The 16,220-nt window shown below is 36.7% G+C and overlaps 1 protein-coding gene across 2 annotated transcripts in view; it reads right to left on the bottom strand.

Annotated features, from left to right (window-relative positions):
- Nucleotides 1-16,220, bottom strand: part of MAN1A1 (mannosidase alpha class 1A member 1) — a 195,483-nt gene that overhangs the window by 132,844 nt on the left and 46,419 nt on the right. For both annotated transcript variants that reach the window (XM_053590549.1, XM_053590550.1), the window contains exons 3-4: nt 12,822-12,918; nt 5,660-5,775 (exon numbers count right to left, since the gene is read on the bottom strand). In XM_053590549.1, coding sequence (XP_053446524.1) covers nt 5,660-5,775; nt 12,822-12,918 — 213 coding nt within the window. The remainder of the gene's footprint in view (nt 1-5,659; nt 5,776-12,821; nt 12,919-16,220) is intronic.

Genomic DNA, 16,220 nt, shown 5'->3' on the forward strand with positions numbered 1-16,220 from the left:
ACAGTCCGATATTCCCTTTTAGATTCATTCTTCTTTCTCACAGGTCCTGCGGCCCACAGAACACATTCACATCACTCAGTGGTAGTCGGGGGACAGCCAAGTGCCCTCTGCTATAGGAGCATCTCGTGTGTTACCTCGGGAGGCCTTTGTACTTACTTGGTCCTTTAAAATAAAACTGCTCATCACCCTGCAGCCACCCCACCCACAGCCCCCAGCACCAAGTCCAGACCCCCCCCTTAAGAATGGAAATAATTGCTGCAATATTTGAGGAGGTCCAGGGCAATAATTCCATAATTATCAGACAGACCAACCCAAGAATCAGTAGGGAACCTGGACGCCATTCTTAAGGCTGGTGTTATTAAAGCCTACTTTCCAGTCTTCCATCATTTAGATTTTGGAGATGTTGAATTATCATTCCCCAATTCTTTCTTGAAAAGGGGGGAGAGTAAAGAGCGTTCAATCAATCTCATGCATAGCTGAAGATAACCTTTATAAGTTTTTGAAGGTTGGTAGCTGAATTTATTTATAGTAACAAGACAGAAAAAAAAAGTATCATTAAGAGAACAAACTTCCAAAAAGAAACATTATTTTCCCATTGCTTTAATTTTTTATACTTGGTCCTATCAGTAGGACCAAGTCATTCCAATCAAACAGCTCCATCACCCTAAGCTCCTTGCATCTGTTTTCTCGTGTTTAAAATAAAAGGGCTTACCGCACCCTTAGTCCCTTTTTTCTCTGGGGATAACTGTAAGGTAGGTGAATAGCAGGGCTCTCCCACCAACTTTAGAAGCTGGAAAAGAGATGGACTTGCTACCTACCACAACGCCACTCCTGTCCCTGCTGAAGCTCAAGAGTGTAACCAATCACAGGCTCAGTGTAGTCTCAGAATATTGTGGGGTGACCCAGAGGCACAGAATCTATCACTTTAAATGCCATACCAGAACTGAGATGCTGATCCCCCTGGAGGCAGTGGCTTCACCAGACCATTTCTGGAGAAAGATGGTGGCTGTGCCTTCATTATCCCCTAATTCCTGCCTGAGCTTGGATCTCTAGCCTTGTCAGCCAACTGGGAGTAACCTGATCCTCTTCTGATCAATTCCTTTTTGTCTTAATTTAACTAGAGTAATTTATGGTGTTTGCAACCAAGTTGCCTACATTATTATCAATGGATTATGACAGTTTCAATATCCTTACATATATATATATATATATGCTGATATTGTACTGCCTTGATATCAGACAACTGTAGCAAAAGTATAACATCTTGAATATATTAATTATATATTAGTATAATGTTAATAAATCATTAACCTTCTTATAAAAAAAAAAACAAATATAAGGGCATAACACAGTGATTTCCAAGGCTCCTTTACAGTGGAATATTGTCTCCTTTACATTCCAGATCCAATTAACAGGAAAATTAAATATAGACTCATCTGCCAGTCATTAAGGTCTCCTAAGGGAAGCATATATTGCAATTAATTAGGGGAGTAAGGAATAAAATATTAAAACATTTATGTATGTTTTAATCCAAAGAGATGGGGAAAAGACTTAGCTTTAGTGATGCTTAATATTCTGCCTGACCCTAGTGCCCTCCCTTGGTTTTGGAGAGAACATTAGTGCCACAAAGAAGAGGGGTGGCAGGCAGGGAAGTTCTCTTTGTCCACTTTCAAAATACAGCATGTTACTTGTGCTTAGTTACAGGGATTTACAGATACTATCGAATGCTTACCAAATAGACAAGAGGCTTACAAGGATCTCTACTAAGTAATCTCAGATTAAAAATAATACCAATAATGCAAACATGAACAAATGACTAACAAATAAATGCCAGTGCTGATGAATCTCCTTTTCTCAGAATAAGTTCTTTGCCAACATAATTGTAGGGTAAAACAATGATGCTCAGCACCTGTAGCACAGTGGTTACGGCGCCAGCCACATACACTGAAGTTGGTGGTTCGAACCCAGCCTCAGCTAAGCAACAATGACAACTGCAACAAAAAATAACTGGGCATTGTGGCAGGTGCCTGTAGTCCCAGCTACCTGGAGGCTGAGGCAAGAGAATCACTTGAGCCCAAGAGTTTGAGGTTGCTGTGAGCTGGGATGCCACAGGACTCAACTGAGGGTGACCTAGTGAAATTCTGTCTCAAAAACAAACAAACAACAACAAAAAAAATGACTATCAACTTACGTTTGATAAGACATAGTCCTCCCCAAAGAAAATTACCAAGAAGTTTTAGAAGCATCCACTATCCTTAATTCTCTTTCCCTCAGTGTATAGTGGGTCTTGAGGTATTTGCTAATAATAACACATGCACAAATTTTCAGCGTATATGTACACAGAAAGAAAAAAAGATGGATTGAGAAAGAGAGAGAGAAACATTTTTTACTGATAAGAGATAAGATCAACAAAGTCTAATGCCTTACTTACGGGAAGGCAAAGGAGGCTGCTGAACGCACAGTGGCATGGTATAAAAGCATAAGCATTGCAGCCACACAGACCAGGGTTAGAATCACAACTCTGACACACAATCAGCTGTGCACTCTAGAGAAAGCCTCTGAGACTCGGATTTATAATTTAGAAAGGCATGAAAAGAACACTCATCTCATAGGGTTGCTGTGAGACTGACACAAGAATACTAGCACATAGGGGTCTCAACACATACTGATTTGTTTTACCCTTAATTTGCAAAAAGACATATTTGTAAAGGAGGGCAATCTGAAAATATCGTATAATAATATTTTTACTATTTATTTATTTTGTAGTTGGTATTTTTATTTTTAAATTGCTTTCTTTTAATTTGTGTGTAGAATTTATATCTCCGCCAGATAACAATGTCAATTGCCACAAGGGTTAATTATATTCTTTTTATTCTACTAGTGAAAAGAAGACAGGGGATCAGGCCTCTGTAAATGTGAAAGGCAGCCCTCTACCCCACTGGCTCACAGTTTTCAACAGATTTAGTTTGCTCTTTTAATGAGATATTGATGAGTTCAGTAGAGTCATACAGATATGATAAGTTCTGTTCTATTAATGAGTTCTGGGCTTATTAAATTTATATTTTCTAAATATATTATGAAAGTAGTTTTTCATTCTTTAGCAGATACTCCAACAATCTTAGATGAAATAAAATTAATCACTATAATGAATACATAACATATGGATTTTATTTTTTTTTTTGGGGGGGGGGCTTTTTTATTTTATTTCGTTGCTTATTTTTTTATTTCTTTACTTTTTTTATTGTTGTTGTTGAGACAGGGTCCCACCCTATGCCCCTGAGCAGAGGGCAGTGGATGTGGTAGCTCACGGCAACCTCAGACTCGGGCTGCGGGCACCCCACAGCCTCAGGCTCCGGTAGCCACTGGGATTACAGGACTACATTTTTCCATTTTTTTCATGAGTCAGGGTCTCACTGTCGCTCAGGTGAGTCTCTAAGTCCTGAGCTCAAGCAATTCTCCCTCCTCAGCCTCCCACAGTGCTGGGATTACAGGCATGAGCCACCCGCACCCGGCAACATATGGATTTTTTAAAAATCATGGTCAAATTAGTCTAGACTCTTCAAGCCTCTCTCATAATAGTCAAATAATTTTAAAAAGTTAGGATTTTTGATCTGTTTAAAAAGAGAAAGAGACAATAGAATTTAATTTACCAATGATGGCACTTTTTATTTGTGCATTTATGATTTCAAATGTTTTTCAATCTTGTCTTTCAATCTTATTTTATTATATATATATATATTTTTTTTGTAGAGACAGAGTCTCACTTTACGGCCCTCTGTAGAGTGCCATGGCATCACACAGCTCACAGCAACCTCCACTGCTGGGCTTAGGCGATTCTCCTGCCTCAGCCTCCCGAGTAGCTGGGACTACAGGCGCCCGCCACAACGCCCAGCTATTTTTTTGTTGCAGTTTGGCCAGGGCTGGGTTTGAACCCGCCACCCTCGGTATATGGGGCTGGCGCCCTGCTCACTGAGTCACAGGTGCCGCCCTATTATATATATATATTTTAGAGACAAGCATCACACTTCTCACAGCAACCTCCAACTCCTGGGCTTAGGCGAGTCTCTTGCCTTAGCCTCCCAAGCATCTGGGACTATAGGCACAGGCCATAGCATCTGGCTATTTTTTGTTGCATTTGGCAGGGGCTGGGTTTGAACCTGCCACCCTTGGTATATGGGGCCGGCGCCCTACCCACTGAGCCATAGGTGCTGCCCTCTTTTTTTTTTTTTTTATTAAATCATAAAGAAGTAGATCATGTATACATTAACGCATTTATGGGGTACAATGTGTTGATTTCATATACAATTTGGAATGCTTACATTGTATTGGTTAATATATCCCTCACCTCATCTACTTAATTATTGTGTTAAGACATTTATACTCTATACTTAATAGATCTGACATGTACCCTTTCAATATGCACCATAGGTGTGATCCCACCATTCACCCTCCCTACATCTGACCTTCTCCCTCCCCTCCCATCCCCCCTCCCTCCTTCATCCTGGGCCATAGTTGTGATCTATTCTTCATATGAAAGTATGAGTGATTGTAAATTGGTTTCATAATAGTGTTGAGTACATTGGATACTTTTTCCTCCATTCTTGAGATACTTTACTAAGTAGGATATGTTCCAGCTCCATCCATATAACTGAAACTGGAGCCACACCTTTCACCAGTAACAAAAAGTGACTCTCATTGGATAAAAGAATTAAACTTAAGACATGAAACTATAAAGATTCTTGCAGAGAGTGCAGGAGAAACACTTGAAGAAATTGGCCTGGGAGAATACTTTATGAGGAGGACTCTCCAGGCAACTGAAGCAACACCAAAAATACATTACTGGGATTTGATCAAACTAAAAAGCTTCTGCACAGCCAAGAACACGGTAAGTAAAGCAAGCAGACAGCCCTCAGAATGGGAGAGGATATTTGCAAGATATATTTCTGACAAAGGTTTGATAACCAGAATCCACAGAGAACTAAAAACTTATTAATAAGAAAAGAACAAGTAATCCCATTTCATTGTGGGCAAGGGAATTGAACAGAAGCTTCTCTAAAGAAGATAGGCACATGGCCTACAGACACATGAAAAAATGTTCGTCATCTTTAATCATCAGAGAAATGCAAATCAAAACCACTTTGAGATACTATCTAACTCCAATAAGAGTGGCTCACATAACAAAATCCCAAAGCTACAGATGTTGGAGTGGATGTGGAGAAAAGGGAACACTTTTGCACTGTTGGTGGGAATGCAAGCTAAGTTCTTTTTGGAAAGAAGTTTGGAGAACACTCAGGGATCTAAAAATAGACCTGCCGTTTGATCCTGCAATTCCTCTACTAGGTGTATATCCAAAAGACCAAAAATCACTTTGCAACAGAGACACTTGCACCAGATTGTTCATTGAAGTCCAATTCATAATTGCCAAGTCATGGAATAAGCCCAAGTGCCCAATCAACCCATGAATGGATTAATAAATTGTGGTATATGTACACCATGGAATATTATGCAGCCTTAAAAAAAGATGGAGACTTTATTTTTACTATTTAAAGTTGCATTATTTGTTTTTGTGTGAGTACATTATGATTATCCACCCCAGTGCAGAATTTAACCATGTTAATTGAAATTTAAGGACTGAATTAGCAACTTTTGTTTAACTTACCACATTAAAATCTAAATTTTCTTCAATCCATGATTTTGCTTCTTGGAATTCATCTCTCATGTCCATAATAAAAAGTGTATCCAGGGCATCTACTATAGTTGCTCCTTTGATGTTACCTGAAAATAAAAGAAAAATATTTGTTTAGTAAAATATTTTGGATAGATGCACGCAAATTGACCATATCTAGGAAAGGAAGGAAATGCTGTATTTATTAATAAGTAGTAATACTGAATACATCTAAAATTTTTTCAGTGACAGAAATATAAAACTGTATCAAAACTAGACTAAAAATTATCACAGCCTATAGACTGATACACTTACCTTTAAAGTTTCTTCTGTGTTTTGAAAATAAATCTCTTAAACATTTCTCTTAGAAATTTCATTTGTGATTGCATTATTTAGCAAGAAAAGACTAGGCCGAGAACAAAAGAGCAATATATGTATTAGTGTTAGTATAATTACATCGAGTGCACCTATGCAAAATTCTAAATATAATTTTTTCTAAAATTGTTTTGTAACAGCTCTAAGGAGCCATTACTGTAAAATAAAATTCCATCCCCTCTATGAGGCTTACAGATCATGGCCTGCCCTGGCCAGTCTTAACTTTGTGATTTATTTCCTCTGAATTCCAATGATGTGAAGAGTTTATGTTGCTCTGGAACTCATTTTCTCTCTTGTATTAAAATTAATTGTATCTCTTTTCGTCTTAGTAAACTTTCTTAGAACAGAGAGATCATGCCTTATTCATCTCTAAATGCTTCATGTGCCCTATATAATTGTGATAATGAGTGGCTGCTAAACAACCAGACATTATACTTTCTATACACAATGAGTATTCTAGACGATACTTGATCAAACCTGTAAATATGAAGGGAAATTATTTCATTGGTATGTGTCTTTCAATTAGCAAAATGAGGAATATTACTATTAGAAAATTACAAGTAACAGAATACTAAAATACTTGATTTCCAAAAATACATAAAGTAAATTCTAAATCTTATCTAATGATAAGGAGAAAAAACCCTGAGGACACTTTCATTTCATGGTATTTTATTATTAAAATTTAATTTTTTTTGCTGGGTGCAGTGGCTCACACCTCTAATCCTAGCATTCTGGGAGGTGGACTGCCTGAGCTCACTGGTTCAAGACCTGCCAGAGAAAGAGAAAGACCCCATCTCAAAGAAAATAGTCAGTCATTGTAGTGGGCGCCTATAATCCTAGCTGCTTAGGAGGCTGAGGCAAGAGAATCGCTTGAGCCCAAGAGTTTGAGGTTGCTGTGAGCTATGATGCCAGGGCACTTTACCTAGGGCAACAAAGTAAGACTCTATCTATCTAAATAAATTTTTTTTTAAACATAACATTTTTTTGAGATAGAACTGTGGATTCAGGAGGAAACCGGCGGAGAAATATTTAAAGTAGGAATTTCGGAAAATAACATCAGCTTCATATTTTCACCAATATCTTATTTCTAAGTTATCAAGAGCTTTAGGTAAATATTTTTACTTCTTATATTTTAGCATTATACTCAGTATAACTGGTCAAGCACCAAATATCTCTCTTTGGGTTGTACTTCTACTTGAACTTTTTACTTCTGAAATCTTGAAATAGTTCTAGATTTCTGTTCAAAGTAGAACAAGGAGGTCATGAATACTTGGAATAATTTCTTATGTTCATTAACGTTTAAGTTAACAAAGCAACCAATCATGCTCCCTATGGAAAAGAGATGTAAGGTTTGACATAACTTTAAGAAATACATGAGAAAGAATTCGTTTTGAATTCTTTCCCAAATGGCTAATAATTGGGAAAACTCAGATTCTTTATTTTTTATTTTTTATTTTTTTTATTAAATCATAGCTGTGTACATTGATATGATCATGGGGCATCGTTCACAAGCTTCACAGAGCGTTTGACACACTTTCATCACACTGGTTAACAAATTGTTTAAGAGGTCAAAACTCAGAATAATCTATGTCAAATTAAGAACCATTTCCTAAAAAGCCAGGTGTTAAGATACTTAAATTTGTCCATCTTCTGCCTACTTTGCTGAGAGACTACAAAGAATACATATGGTACGTACAGAAACTGGCAGAGAAGTAGTGGTGAGTGGCTGAAAGAGTCATTTAAAAGTTCTCCTCATTTGTAAAAATGAAAACTAACTTCTTAAAAAAAAATTCAGAATATTACAGGGATCCAAACCTTTTGGTTACCTGAATTGTTTTTGTTCAGTTTGAGTCAAAGTTGCGTGTAAGAGTGCCTCTCACAGGGACAGTGTGCATTGTAGCTGTTAGGTATAAACTTATCTGGCCCCTTTCACCTGCTTGCTTTCCACTGAGTTTTACTACTATCAAATGTGTACATGGGTGTTGATCAATTAGTTCCAATTTAATAGTGAGTACATGTGGCCTTTGTTTTTTCATTCTTGTGAAACTTCGTTTAGAAAGATGGTCCCCAGTTCCATCCAGGTTGTTGCAAAAGGTAATAGTTCACCTTTTTAATGGCCGAGTAGTACTCCATAGCGCACATATACCACCTTTTGTTAATTTATTCACGCATCCAGGGCATTTGGGTTGGTTCCACATATTTGCGATTGTGAACTGTGCTATAATAAAAATTCAAGTGCATGTATCTTTTTGGTGAAATGACTTTTTCCCTTTGGGTAAATACCCAGCAGTAGGATTGCTGGATCAAATGATAGGTCTACTTTGAGTTCTTTGAGGACTCTCCATATGATTTCCATAGAGGTTGTCCTAGTGTGCAGTCCTACCAACAGTGTATAACTGTTCCTTTTGCTCCACATCCATGCCAGCACCTGTTGAGAACAGCAAAAGCTATTCTCACTGGCGTTAAGTGGTATTTCATTGTGGTTTTGATTTGCATTTTCCTAGCGATTAGAGATACTGAGCATTTTTCACATGTTTATTAGCTATTAGTCTATATTTTTTTTGAAAAGCTTCTGTTCATGGCTTTTTAATGGGGTTGTTTGATGTCTTCTTTGCTTATTTGCATGAGTTCTCTGTAGATTCTGGTTATTAGCCCTTTACTGGATATATGGCATGCAAATATTTTCTTCTATTCTGGGGATTGTCTATTAGTTCTATTGATTGTTTCCTTGGCTGTGCAGAAGCCCTTTAATTTAATCAGGTCCCATTTGTTAATTTTTGTTGTTGCTGTGGGGGTGTGGGGGTCTTCATAAATTGCTTTGGAGGTGTGGGGGTCTTCATAAATTCTTTGTTTAGGCCAATGTCTATAAGAGATTTTCCAGTATTTTCTTCTGGAATTCTTATAGTTTTGTGCCTCAGGTTTTAATACATTGTGAATTATTTTTTTGTGAGTTTGTGAGAGGTGTGGCCCCTGTTTCAATCTTTTACATATGGCTATCCGGTTTTCCTGGCACCATTTGTTGAACAGGGATTCTTTTCCCCAGTATATGTTATTGTCTGCTTTGTCAAAGATCAGATGGCAATATGAGGATGGTTTTATACCTCGGTTTTCTGTTCTGATCCATTGGTCTATGTCTCTGTTTTTGTGTCAGTTCCATGCTGTGTATACACTATAGTCTCGTAGTATACAGCCTGAAGTTTAGTCAAGTGGTGTCTCCTGACTTGTCCTTTTTGCTTAAGGTTGCTTTGGCGATTTGGGCTCTTTTCTGGCTCCACGGGAAGATAGAATTATTTTTTCTAAATCTGTGAAAAATAATGTTGGTATTTTATATAGGGATTGCATTGAATCTGTAGATCACTGTGGGCAGTATAGACATTTTGACAATGTTAACTCTTATCAATTCATGAGCATATGTTTTTCCATTTGTTTAACTCCACTGTAATTTCCTTCCTCAGTAACTTACAGTTCTTCCTGAGGAGGTCCTTTACCTCCTTGGTTAAAATTCCTAGGTTTTTTCTCTGTTACATTGTGAAATGTATTGAGTCTCTCATTTGATTCTCAGCTTGGCTGTTACTGGGGTATAGGAATGCTATTGATTTGTATACAATGATCCTGAGATTCTGCTGAATTTATTCATCAATTCCAGGAGTTTTTTGGCAGAATCTTGGGGTTTTCTACATTTAAGATCAGATCCTCAGTAAAGAGAGATAGTTTAACCTTTTCTGTCCCCATTTGGATATTCTTGATTTCCTTCTCTTGTGTGATTGCTCTGGCTATGTTGAACAGAAGTGGTGACAGTGGGCACCCTTGTCTAGTTACAGATTTAAGCAGAAATGTTTTCAATTTTTCCCTGTTCAGTATAGTGTTGGCTGTGTGCTTGTTATACATGTCTTTTATAATTTTGAGGTATGTGCCATCTATGTCTATTGTGTTAAGAGTTCTAATCAGAAAATCCTGCTAAATCTTGTCAAGTGCTTTCTCTGCATCTATTAAGATGATCATAAGGTCTATGTTTTTGTTTCACATTTTATAAATTTGCATATGTTGAACCATCCTTGCATTGTCACTTGGTTGTGATGGATTACTTTTTTGATGTGCAGCTGAATACAGTTTGCTAGAATTTTACTGAAAAATTTTGCATCTATGTTCATAAGGGATATTGCTCTGTAGTTTTTTGGTCGTTGTTGTGCCCTTTCTCGACTTTAGTATCAAGGTGATACTAGTTTCATAGAATGAACTGGGGAGGATTCCTTCCTTCTTGATGACATGAAATAATTTCTGCAGAATTACAGAAATTCTCCTCTCTATAGATTTTAGTAAAATTTGCTGTGAAACCTTCTAGTCCAGGACTTTTTTTCATTTGAAGTTTCTATTGCTGTTTCTTTGTAACTGATCCCACTAAAGTAGTATTTCCATAATAAGAAAACTGTTAAGTATCCCATTTTAATTTGAAGATGAAATGAGATTAAGTACCATTTAAATTATTAACATTTCAGTTCCTTATGCTAATACCAAAAAACACTTCTTTTTAAAGGAGTGAGTGAGTTCTTATCTGAATTTTGAAGAGTTTTCACTAAAAAAGCCAATGAAAACTGTAAGACAAAAGGTAATAGAGACTTAGTATGTTTTTAATAATCAATGATAAAAATTTAAAACTCATCAATGTATTAACAGAGAATCAAACAATCTCCTTAGTAAAGATTATGACAAAGTAGTTCACAACAAATGTCTTTTTTTTTTTTTTGGTTGCAGTTCAGCCAGGGTTGGGTTTGAACCTGCCATCCTTGGTATATGGGGCCGGCGCCTTACCGACTGAGCCACAGGCACCACCCACAACAAATGTCTTAATAGTACAAATAACTTTCATTAAAAAGCAAAATTGAATCTTTAAAGAAATGTTATTATAAACAATGAAAAAAGAAAGGCTTTGACTCAGCATGAAGTTTTAGAATTTCTCTCTTTGAATAATACCTGTCATCATCCATGTTAACTTGTCACTAGTTTTTGAAAACACTACTTTAGAAAACAAGGGTGGCGCCTGTGGCTCAGTGGGTAGGGTGCCAGCCCCATATACCGAGGATGGCGGGTTCAAACTCAGGCCCAGCCAAACTGCAACAACAAAAAAAATAGCTGGGCTTTATGGCGGGTGCCTGTAGTCCCAGCTACTCAGGAGGCTGAGGCAAGAGAATTGCCTAAGCCCAGGAGTTGGAGGTTGCTGTGAGCTGTGTGATGCCACGGCTCTCTACCAAGAGCATAAAGTGAGACTCTATCTCTACAAAAAAAAAAAAAAAAAAGAAAGAAAGAAAGAAAAAAGAAAAAGAAAGAAATGTTTAGAATCACTTCTACCACCATTATGCCAAAGTCCGAAGTCTCTGTCATCTATAAATTGCATCACGATGACAGACCAGCCATCCACTTTTCTTCTACTCTTCCCAGCTCTCCTAATCTGTTCTCTCAACTCCCTGTGATGTCCCTCTCCCTACCTGAAATTCTACAGGTTCCTTCCTTGGGACTTCACGTGACTATCTACTGAACTACTTAGTGCTCTGATTAATCCACTATTTATACATGTGTGTTTTGCAATAGGCTATGACCTCTGCAAAGATTTGTATTATTTTGTAAACATCAGTTCTGGAAGTACAGCCAAAGGAAAGGTCCTAAGTAAATGGAAAAGCACAGTGTCAGAATCAGAAGCATGGACTCTGACCTTAACCACGCTGGGGTTCAATCCAGCTCTGTTAGTTAGGAGAAGCCATCTCTGAGAAAACTACTCTCTCAGCTATTTTACCTAGAAAAATGTGTATAATCCTGAATTAAAGGATATGATGCATGATGACAGGTGGCACACAGTAAGTGCTCAATGAATACCAGCTGAAATTGTTGTTATATGAATTAACACTATTTAATCTTATCAGTTCAAATACGGAAAGTCATGTTTTCTGTTGTTGAATTCAGAAATTCTAGAATAAGTCTCCATTACTTCCATCCTGTTACAGACAAAATTTGGGGGCTTAAAAAGAAATTATGTACAGTAAAGTTGGAAGGGGATGGATAGGTCTGTGACCCAAAGAATCCATCAAACCCTTCCTTACTTCTGCAATGAGAATATTGTTAATACCCATAGTACCAATTACAGGGGGCAGCTGTGAAGACCAAATGCAACAGTGCGGGCATCCGTAGCTCAATGGTTAAAAGTGCCGGCCCCATACACCAGACCTGGTGGATTCAAACCTGGCCCAGGCCTGCTAAACAAACAAACAAAAAAACCCAAACCAACCAACCAACAAAAAAAAAAAACAAGTGTAATAATGCATGCAATAAAGATAACGGACAAATAACTGACCTAATCCATCCTTACTCTCTCTTCCATGGTACTAAACAGGAAGACCTACAACCACAGTACAGATACAGTGAAGATCGCCACAGCTGGCTGCCTTGGCCAGTTCACCTTTAAAGACCCAGCTTTTACCCAATAGGAAGCAGTCAGTGTAACCCACCAAATGCTCATCTGCTGGGAATCACTCAGAGTCAAAAACTCTAATGCCACACCCCATGCTCATTAAGGGAGAGTCTCTGGAAATGTGCCTCAGGCACTGGTGCTTTTCTAAAGGACATACCACATAGAGTCCTTGCAGAGAACTCCATCAGGTCTATAAGTTTCCAAGCAACATGACCATATTTAGAGTGACCATATTATTACACAGACTTCTCTGCCACTGATAAGCTCAGGTAATTAGAGAGAAGTTACTGTCACTAAAAAATCAAACCACATTCTACTCACCAAACAAACTGCTTGAATGGCCTTCTTTTGATATAGGTTTTAGTTCATTTAATCCCCAGGCATAACTTTTATAATTATTCCAAGCATGTTTCATCATCTGAGGGAAACAAAAAATGAAAACAGGATTATAATTTGAATTGAGATGTTTTTGCTATGAAATAGATCATATATTGAAGAGCCATAAGTTAAAACATTAAACTTCACTCCTTAGTTAAAAGGATGATGACTAATTAAAAGGGTGATGAAGGTATAAACAAAAACACATAGTATCCTTTATGCTTACATGTAAAATTTTTCTTTTTTGAGTCCACTTAATCCTATTTAATAGAAGTATCATTTTTAAAAGTTAGTTTTAAACAGTAGGAATTTAGCTTATCCTAAAATGATGAACCATTCCTACACTTACTGAATTCATTCTAACATCAGATTAAATCTGCAAAGACTCTATATTCAAAATTCATGTTTTTGCACAAGGTTCTTCCTGCTCTGTTGACTTCATGGCACACAGACATATTCAATGTTATCACTTTAAAGACTTTGATGTTTCTTGATCAAGACTGTATGAATAAGTATTTTAAAATATTTACAGGAAGTAAAAATGAAACCATGATTATGCCTAGAGTTTGAAAAATTTCAGTTTAATATAATCAATCTTTAGTTACGTGCCTAAGTATATATATGTATATAACTGAAGATTGATTTTGCATATTCCCAGTTGACAGTCCATGTACCAGCAATGGTTTTAGAAGACAAATCTCTCTGCCAGAAAGCTATACAAACGTTTTTCAATGACTCCAAGAATATATATAGTTTTATATATGTATATGTGTGTGTATGTATATATATATATTTAAGAAGGGTTGGGAACTCTTTCACTGTCTAGAACTTATTCACACTACTATTTCCACCCTATATTAGCAATGTAATCAAAATCTGAACACAATCTAAAGATGTTCTATTCTGACTCCATGTTTTAAAGTATCTTAAAAAGCATCATATAAAGGCTTTTTGTCCTCAGTCTTCATTGTCTTCAATCTTCAATGAGATCAACACAATTTTATTAATAACAAAGTCTTTATATTAAAGTCCATGAATGTAACAATGAGCATCTGTCTTCACCCATTTCTTTAGTCTTCCTGTCTCACTACAATTATTCCTACTAATATAATCACTACTGAGAATCTGTATCATCTGCTGAGTATTCTGTTAAATGTTGTACCTTCAGTATTGTATTCAATTCTTGCTACGACCTTAGGAAATATGTTTTATTATCATTGTCAGGTAGATGAAAAAACTGAATCTTGAAGTTAAAATAAACCTCACAACTTTACCCAAAGTCATAACATTTGTTCCATAGCATGTCCATTTCCATGTTGGCCTAAATCTAAAGCCCAAGGTGTTAACCAACACTCTGCATCATCTTCCTTAGTGAGCAACAGAATCTTCCTTGAATGAACAAGATTGTTGCTCTTCCAGCATCAAAACTATGTGTACAAGGTAATGTTTTCAAAATTCACTTCTTATAAATTAATTTTATTGGAAAGTGTAACAGATTTGAGGGTCAGTTAACTTGATTTATAATCCCTACCATGTCACTGATGAGTCACATACTTATAGATGAGTCATAGTTTTTATAAGACTCTTTCCTTATCTGAAAATTTGGGCTTACAATTCTTCACAGGGTATATATAAGTAATATATGAACATGGTCTGTGTTTTTGCACCTACCACACTGCTTGACAGATGGCAGGTAATCACATATTTATTAAATTTTAAACCTATATTGAAAACAATTATATTCGTATCCCAAAAAATAGAAACAAATGAGCCTCTGAAAGACAAGGCATATTAAATCCACAAAAGCACTTTGAGGTCCTACCTCTGAGTTTTATTTGGTTTTCCCATTAAATGTACTACATTTAGTAAACTTTTCGTTTCTGTAAATTTTCAAAGACACTTTATAAATTCAAAAGCTTTTCAAATACACTGTCCATCAAAATAGAGAAAATATGTTAGGATGATTTGTTTCAGGTCCAAATCTGAATGGAAACCAGTGCCACATACTATTAGTGGCTTAACAACAGCATAAATAAAGCTTCCCCATAGCGGACTGAAGTCACCTCTGTGGTATATATTAACTTTCTCTGTCTTTTTTCCTCCAGGGAAAATTTGACACTAATTGCTTAGCTTCCAACACTTCAAAAGTTGATGTGACACATTTCTCAAAATGGGTTCCTTACCCCATGGGATTTCTGTGAGTTAAAAAGTTAGAAAAGAAGGAGAAAACGAGGTGGTCAAAATGTCCTGAAAGAAACATCAGAAGTAGTTTTCCCGGTGAAGTGAAGAACAGCCATATTGTTAAAACTGATTCCACCAGGAGGTAACTTCTGGAAATGATCTACCATATCAAAGCTGCTGTAAGACATCCTATGTGTGCAGAAAATAACCACAAGACTGAGCCCATAACTCATATAATAAAAAACATCTTGTTAGCTCAGATTTATGACATACAGATAGATATTTGAAAACACGAAAGGGCTACTAGCTTAATTCTACAGTACTAAGCTGTTAGCCAGTTGAGGGACTGGACTACGTGTTCTTGCAAGCTCAAAGGACAAGGAGGTCACTTCTAAAATTTAACTACTAAGAAGGAGGCCCATGAGTGGCACTGATCCTCCTCTTCACCGGCCCCCTTTATTTTGTTCTGTACTCTTTCACCAGCTTAACTAGGGTTCTATAGCCTGACATTGCAAGTGGAAGGATTAAAATGGCCTAAACTTCAAATGCAGCACTGAAACACTCATAAAATAAGATAAACTGAAAGCAAAGCAGTTTTCTTCCTGAACATTTATATTCACATTGATGAAAGGTATAGCTGATACACGGTGGGAATGGAAACAAACAAGACACGCAACACAAAATAATGACAACAATCCCTTATCTTGGCCAAGAAAAGACAGAGTTAAGGTGTAAGATATCAAAAATAGCATTACTTCTCCTTGACTCGATGCTTATAGAAAGAAAAGATTCCTTGATTTCCCTTTTTTTTTCTCAACTGGCATCAGAGGGACCAATGAGGCAATGCCATTTATTGAGTGTTGAACAGAAAGATTCTAAAGGACCAGAAGAGAATGTACAGGGTGTCATCTGCCTTATCATTCAACAGATAATGTACAGAAGCTTAAAATTCTGCCTTATAACACATGGGAGAATAATAAGAAAACTAATTAAATGTTACGTACAACTCTATTGTGGTGCCTAACAATTTGTTTTAAATTGTATGTCATGATCCAATTAAAGATATTGAAAAGAAAGAAAAATGTTTGAATTTCCCCAGGTATGTGTAGATTTCATAACTTGCACTTTCATTGCTAAGAACTACCCTTAGCACGTATTTTT

This window comes from Nycticebus coucang, chromosome 5 (genome assembly GCF_027406575.1).
Source record: "Nycticebus coucang isolate mNycCou1 chromosome 5, mNycCou1.pri, whole genome shotgun sequence".
NCBI lineage: Eukaryota > Metazoa > Chordata > Mammalia > Primates > Lorisidae > Nycticebus > Nycticebus coucang.